Raw genomic sequence first — 7,755 nt, 5'->3', positions numbered from 1 at the left:
AGAGAGAGAAAAGGGGAGAGACAGAGACTGGGGGGGCGGCAAGCCGGGGGGTGGTAGTTGAGGTGGGGGTGGAGGAGACGGGGGAACCGACAGGATGGGGGGAAGCTTCTTCCTCCTCCCCTGCTCTGTGTGGAGCTCCCCCACTCCTCCCTCCCCCACAATTTTCGCGGGTCCCCTTTCTTGTAGGTGTCTAATCCTGACTTTTCCCACTTGTTAAGGGGCCTTAGTAGAAGCCCTAAAGTTTATCCAGTTCCATTACAACTGACACAAGTGGGGAAATAGCTGGTGATAACTTTTTATTCCAGGAATCCCAACTATCTAAAAAATTACTTACTACAAAATTATTAAAATTATATACCTTTCTTCTCTCCAATTTCATGAGCCATAGAAATTTCTTAAATGTTTTTAAATGGCATTTTAATGTAAGCATGCTCAACTGCAGCCTCCAAAGAATCAGCAATGTCCAAAACCCACCCAGTAACCCCTGTTAGTTTTGCGGCATCATGATACTATTGAGTATTTTGTGATGGACCACCTAACCCTTGGTTTCTTTTTCTCCTGTATAAAGTTGTTAATCGTAATTTTGCCAATCTTTCAAATTGTTATCAGGAATTACTACTGGAAGGTTAGCTGGTAGGTAACTTACTTTGGGTGGATTAGATAACATGCAGTGAAAAGTTCGGTGCATAAAAGAATAAACCTTCTTAAATAGCCCCAGATTTAAAAGGTACATTGCACTGCACCTCAAAAACAACTTTATTTTATCTGAAAGGACAGAAAGTCTTTCTCAACCTAAATGGAACGCTATGAAAGTCTGAGAGGGAACTGAGTGCACACACTGAAAACTATGAAAGGGACTTAGCTGACAACCATTTTGCTTGGCTCAGCTCCCAGGCACACCTATAACCATCTTCCAATTTATATTCTGACCTGAGGACGTATAGCAGCAATGACTAGATATTTTATTTATTCTTATTTGTACTAAAACACACACACACTTTTGTTTTTATTTGTACTCCAAAATGAGACCTCACTTCTTTCACATCACCTACTGCCTGGACCTTTAATCTGGAGGTTACAGGAATCGAACCTGGGACCTTCTGCATAGAAAGCAGAGGCTCTGTCACTGAACTACAACCCTTCTGTGGGTCCACTGTATTATTTTGAAAAGGATAGAGAGTTGCCAGTCTGGGTAAGTTGCCTCCATGAAGTGTAGGACTTCTGGCATTCTGGGACCAGGACACAGACTTTTAAAAAAACACCCATTCATTCATTCATTCATTTATTTATCTTCAGTTATACCCCAATGTCTCCCTAGTGGGAAACTAAAGCTGCTTTCATCATTCTCCTCTCCTCCATTTTATCCTCACAACAGGCATGTGAGGTGGGTTAGCCTTAGAGTGTGTGACTGGCCCACAGCCATCCAGCAAGCTTCCATCGCAGGGTATGGATTTGAACCTGGCTCTCCTACATCCTAGTACTGCTCTAGTCACTGTACAAGACTCTCATCACAACTTGAATGGCTACCCACATGCTACTAACATTTTAAACATTGTTTAGGTATAACAGACAGATGCATGCAGGATAGGTCTATCGGTGGCTTCAACTAGCCATGGTGACTGAGGTGAACCTCCACATTCAGAGGCACTAAACCTCTGAATCCCAGAGCCAGGAGGCAACATCAACATCAGTGAGGCAAAAGTATAAAATGCATGTATGTTTTAAGTTTTTACTGTGGAGAAATGCCCAGAATCTGCAAGTTCCCTTCAGAGAAGTTAGAAAAATAAACACTGGGGAGGGGACAACACAAATTTGAGGTCAGGGAATAAGGACAAATTCGAAATCAATTTTGTTTACCAAAATTATCTCTATATGTATTTTCCATTTCATAACATTCCTAATTTTTTTCTGGCTGGATAGGAGTTAATGAACAAAAACAAACCACCTTGTTCTGCAAGCAAGATGCTACTAGGGCTCTATGACATGGTTTGACTTTATCAGACAGCAAGGATCTGAAGGCAGAAAAGCGACTTACCTTCTTAAACATAACTAACGAGATGACTGCAGATGCTGTGAAAAGTGCTGCTATAATTATCATCATGATGCCTACTGGAATACTAAGGTTAAGTCCAGTAAGAGATGAAATCCATCCGCTAGAGACAAAAAGAAAATACAACTCTTTGTACATACATACATATGGCTCTAATATGGTACATCTTATTGAACCATGCCTATTGTTCCTTACTCTAAAATGCCAAGGAATAGATAATTCTCTCTTAACATGTACCTTAGTAGATCAAGATCGGTAGCCGTGTTAGTTTGTCTGTAGCAGTAGAAAAGAGCAAGAGTCCAGTAGCACCTTAAAGACTAACAAAATATGTGGCAGGGTATGAGCTTGTGTGAATCACAGCTCACTTCTTCAGAGGCAGCTAGAATGGGAGTCAGTCTGTCCTATTTATTGGAAAGTGGAGTGATTTTAGATGCTGAAAATCTCACCTAAATCCAATCACACCTGCTGTTGTCATTCACCTGCTATGGTCATTTGCCTGCTAATATCTTTCAGCACCTGATATCACTCCACTTTCCAATAAATAGGACAGACTGACTCCCATTCTAGCTGCCTCTGAAGAAGTGAGCTGTGATTCACACAAGCTCATACCCTGCCACATATTTTGTTAGTCTTTAAGGTGCTACTGGACTCATGTACCTTAGTAGTTCTGATGATACCAAGTAAGAATTAAGGTTTAAAATTAAGGTTTATACAAAAGATTGCTCAGACAGCAGTAAGAATTGAAACCACATACAGATTTCAGTTGTGATAATGAACATAAATATATTTATCATCTTATTGAATTCTTGTAACTAAGCTTTGACTCCAAATTCTGTTTGAGAATTCTGTTCAAATACCTTCTCTCTCATTTTTGAGAGCAATCAGATTTAAAGTTTACCAACCACCAAAATCACACCTAATACAAGGACCCTTCAAATATCTTCTGCAACTTGTGGTGTACCTAATAAAATGCTCTTCATGCACAAATAGAATTCCATAGCCCAAATCTCATGGTTTTTAACTAATCCAGGCCCATATGTCCCCTTATCTTTGCATACTTGTAGTGCATTTTTAAGGCTATAGCTTTAGAAATATTCTGATATTAAAAGTTTGCCCTGAAGAAAATAAGCCTCTTTAAAACTATCTTAAAAACACAGATTACAATCTCATATACTGTTAGATGCCAAAAAATGTATTTGTTCCATGTTGTGGTTCCTGCCGAAATGTGTTTTGTGAATGGCACTGACAGGGGAATGATTTGTCAGCACCTCAGGGAAATGACAAATTCCCTTGCAAGAAAAACCATCCATACAACACATTTTCATGGGATTCCCATCACAGGAATAATTCTGAAAACTGAACAAACATGTTGCATGAACAGCTTCCCTAGATTAAAAAAAACTCCTACAAGATAAACCAAAAGTTGCCCTGACCTGGATAGCCCAGGCAAGCCTGATCTCATCAGATCTCAAAAGTTAAGCAGGACCAACCCTGGCGAGTTACTTGGAAGGGAGACCTTCAAGGAATACCAGGGCTGGAATGCAGAGGCAGGCAACAGTAAGCCATCTCTCAGAAATGTCCAAGCCCCACTATGGGTTGCCAGAGTCAACCATGACTTCCAGGCATACACGAACACACACACACACACACACACACACACACGCACACACACACAAAATACTCACAAAAAAATAAATAAACCAAAAGTTTAATAGCATAGTGCTATAAAAGGCTGGGTTGATTCATAAATAAAGGCCTCTGTTCTAATCTTGTTTTGGCTGTGAACCTACTACTAGCCTTCAGAGCCACTCAGGCTCCCCCTCCCCTTGTAGCCTGGGGATAATAAACTGACGTACCTCACGAGTAAAAATGAATACTGCATATAAAGAGCTTCGAACTCCAAAGTGCTATGTAGATGCCATGTATGACCAAGATAGCATGTATTTTTCATAGGAAATAAGCCCCATAAGCCACTTCTAGTTATTATATTATAATGTTTGCCAAGGAATAGAAGTGTTAATTTGTTGTGACCACACAACAAAAAGCTTTGTGACGGCACAAAAAATAAGGTTTTGTGAGCATCTGATGAAGTGGGCCCTAGCTCATAAAAGCTTATGCCACAGTTAATCTGTAAGCCTGTAAAATGCCCTAATTTGTATATACAAGTTTCTGCATTATGTCTAGTGGTAAATGAATAAAATATATGAACTGTCCAGTCAATCAGTCAGTGAACTGCCCAGTCTCATATGAACCAGCTCAAATATTACTTAATTCCCTGTCCTGATGCAAGAAGAACTGAGAAGCTGAGCTGTTAGTCTTTCCTGTGTTCAGCCAGACTCTGGCAGACCCAGCAGTCATTTTTAGAAAATATGCCTAGGTATCCTGATTCAACTGAGAAAGAGTATAAACACAAACTGATTAAAGAAGTTTGCATCTTTTACAAAAGCCAAGAAATGAGAAGGGAGCATCAGCAGTACTTGTTGGAAATGCTAGGGGTAGGCTTCCATAGACCTGGGATATCTGAACCTCGTTAGTTTTTGGCATGCCAAAGCATAGTACCCTCCTATTTTACTCTGGGAGCCATTCCATAAAATTGTTCCAATGAACAAAAGGCCTGAGATCTAAGAAGAGAAGCTTGCAGATAACACAGGTTGGCACAGTGAACAGGAACTTACTGGAAGTGTGTAATGAGGTGGGGGGGACTTTGCAGAAATCGTCAGACACACTCTACTAATACAACATGTAAACTTACATGTCTTTGTATTTTGAAGCAACAGCTGTTCATCATCTGTAAACAAACATTTCCTTTGAAGTCAATGGCACTGACCTTCACACAATGAGTTGGGGCCAGAAGACATAAATTAGAAAATAAAATATGCTGTGTGGTAAATGTCCCTTTTAATTCAGTTGGGAGTTCAGCACGCCTACTATGCTATTGACTACACACAAGAAGAGCCCCCCATGGATGCATTTCCTGTTACAATGCTAGGGTTGCCAAGTACTTACAGCAATCCGGCGGGGGACACATGCTCCCCGGCCAGAACATTTCTCCTTGTAACGCACCATGCCGTCGCCAGGAAATGACACTGGGCGACGTTCTGGCAATGGGGCTGAAAACTCGATGGTACCATCGAGTTTCTGGCCCCATTGCCAGAGCGTCGCCTGGCATCACTTGCTGGCGATGGCATGGTGCGGTACGTCTGTTGTCCCCGCAGGAATTATCCTGTGAAGAAGTCTTCATCCCCCGCAGAATCACGGTAAGTACTTGGGAAGCCTGTACAATGCATATATTGTATATTCTTTACAGAGAGCCAGTTTGGTGTAGTGGTTAAGACTCTAATCTGGGAGAACCGGGTTTGATTCCCCACTCCTCCGCTTGCACCTGGCAAGTAGGTAGGACTGAGAGAGCTCTGACAGAAACTGCTCTTCAAGAACAGAGAACTATGGCTTGCCCAAGGTTATCCAGCAGCTGCAAGTGGAGGAGTGGGGACTCGAACCCGGTTCTCCCAGATTAGAGTCCGTGCACTTAACCACTACACCAAATAATGAAATGGTTTACTTACCAGTTGCCCCATCCTTGGAAACCTGCAGCCTGAAGGACATGAACTGCAAACTGACAAATGTACACAAAGAAGAAAACAAAGAATCTGAAAGAACTGTCACTCCTGAAAAAGAGGGGGGGAGAGAGAGAACATTTGAAATGTCTTCACAATGTTTTGCGAACATTACCACAGATGATGATGCCAGGAAAGCATGATCATCAGTAGAAACATCTAAAATTATACAAAATATTTTATATATAAACTTTGTTTTTGTGACTGCATCCAGTTGCTATGGAAATAGAGCTGCCTAGTTTATGAAGCAGTATTCCCAAATGTTATCAATACAAACTACACTAATTTAACATTGCACAAACAGCAGGGTAACAAAAGTCTTAAAAACAAACAATTTAAAACAATTACACGATCAGTGATAGGATCTCTGCATTGTAAAAGGACCTTCATCTTACTGCCTAATATATAGTCAAATGACACCACCTTATTTCCTGTCTTATCTTATTGGAGAGATGTCTTATTCACCAATCACTAAAGTAAAATGCCACCTATTGTATTATGCTTCTTAAGCAAAAGATGAAAAGAAATGTGGTCCAAGAAAGTCTATGGATCATAAGTGCCTCTCCCATCCATAGTAGGCACTTGCGTCCATGGAAGAGGGGGAGGATGATTTTTGCTGATGCCACACTCTCACTGCAGCCCTCGACTTTGATTCCAAGGAAGTTCCTGGGGATCTAGTGACACATACGGTACAATTTCAAGGGGACGGATAACTACAGTGGAACGGGGAAGGCAGAAAAGTCTCAGTTTATGCAGTGCAGTTCTGTTTAGAATCCAAGACTTTAGTTCTTCTATTTTCCATTTTATTACTTCTGGGAAAAGAAAAAGTATAAACCTAGCTAAATGAGCTTATTTACAAAGCAATTACCAATGACACATATAGGGATGGGCATGAACCAGCTCACGAATTTTTGTGACGAATTTTGGCCTGTTTGTGGTTTGTGAACTGAAGTTTCTGGCGGGTAAATCAGCACGAACTTCCATGAACCTTCAAGTAGTTTGTGGAATTCGTGCCAGTTGATGAATAGATACATTTCCAGACAGTCTCTGCTCAAACAAAATGTTTACCAAACTTCAAAGCAACAGGGTGGCAGGGTGGCAGAATTCTCTACGACCCATCCCGAAGGAGGTCAGAGTGGGGCTAGGTGGACCTGGCGTGCATGACTGAGACCTGGGTGCAGGATGGGGAGACGGTAGCTCTCTCCCAACTTGCCCCACCCGGGTTCTCGGTCCTACATCAATCACGGACTAAGGGGCGGGGGGAGGTGTGGTGATGTTCATTCGGGAGGCTTTCTCCTTCAGGGCACTCCCCCTGTTGGAGATCACAGGCATGGAGTGTGTCAGCTTCGTGCTGGGGACCGTGGAGAGTTTGGCGATCTGGCTAGTGTACTGACCGCCTAACACACCAGCCAGTAGCCTAGCTTTTGGAGCACCCTAGCTTTTGGTCTTGGGTGACTTCAACATCCATGCCGATGACGCAGCCTCCAGCCAGGCTGCGGACCTGGTTTCGTCCATGGCGGCACTGGAACTCTCTCAACTTGTAGCGATCCCCATGCACCAGGCCGGGCACACACTCGATTTGATCTTTGCGGTGGGGATTAGAGTGGACAGGATTACTGCAGTGGCAGTACCATGGTCGGACCACTTTGCCCTGAAGGCTCATCTGAATGTCCCACCCCAACCCTGTTTAGGCAGCGAGCAGATTTTAGCTCACCCGCGGAACCAAATGGACTCTGTTCGGCTTCAGATGTCTCTGCGGGATCCGATGCCCCCTGGTGGCTCACTGGATGAGCTTGTGGAGGACTGGTATGACCGACTCTCCACAGTCATCGATGAGATCGCTCCCAGGTGCCCTCTGCGCTCTAGGCTTGCCCCTTGGTATACCCAGGGGTTGCGGCTTATGAAACGAGAGCTAAGACGGCTAGAGAGACCGTGGCGGTGTGCCCGTGACGAAGCATCAAGAACATCTTATAGGACATTTATGAGATCCTACGAGATGGCAGTCAAGGCTGCTAAGAGGGAGTTCTATGCAGCCACGATTGCATCTGCGAGCTCACGCCCAGCCCAATTATTTAGAACAATTCGGTCTTT

General features: G+C 42.9%; 1 protein-coding gene across 2 annotated transcripts in view; it reads right to left on the bottom strand.

Moving 5' to 3' along the window:
* The window catches only part of SCAMP1 (secretory carrier membrane protein 1), a 44,498-nt gene that overhangs the window by 2,472 nt on the left and 34,271 nt on the right, over positions 1 to 7,755 (bottom strand). For both annotated transcript variants that reach the window (XM_015419494.1, XM_015419501.1), the window contains 2 exons: positions 5,614 to 5,715; positions 2,036 to 2,153 (listed from right to left, as the gene is read on the bottom strand). In XM_015419494.1, the coding sequence (XP_015274980.1) occupies positions 2,036 to 2,153; positions 5,614 to 5,715 (220 nt within the window). The remainder of the gene's footprint in view (positions 1 to 2,035; positions 2,154 to 5,613; positions 5,716 to 7,755) is intronic.

Source organism: Gekko japonicus, unplaced genomic scaffold, assembly GCF_001447785.1.
Source record: "Gekko japonicus isolate JY-2015 unplaced genomic scaffold, Gekko_japonicus_V1.1 scaffold206, whole genome shotgun sequence".
NCBI lineage: Eukaryota > Metazoa > Chordata > Lepidosauria > Squamata > Gekkonidae > Gekko > Gekko japonicus.
This window is presented reverse-complemented; position numbering and strand designations above follow the sequence as displayed.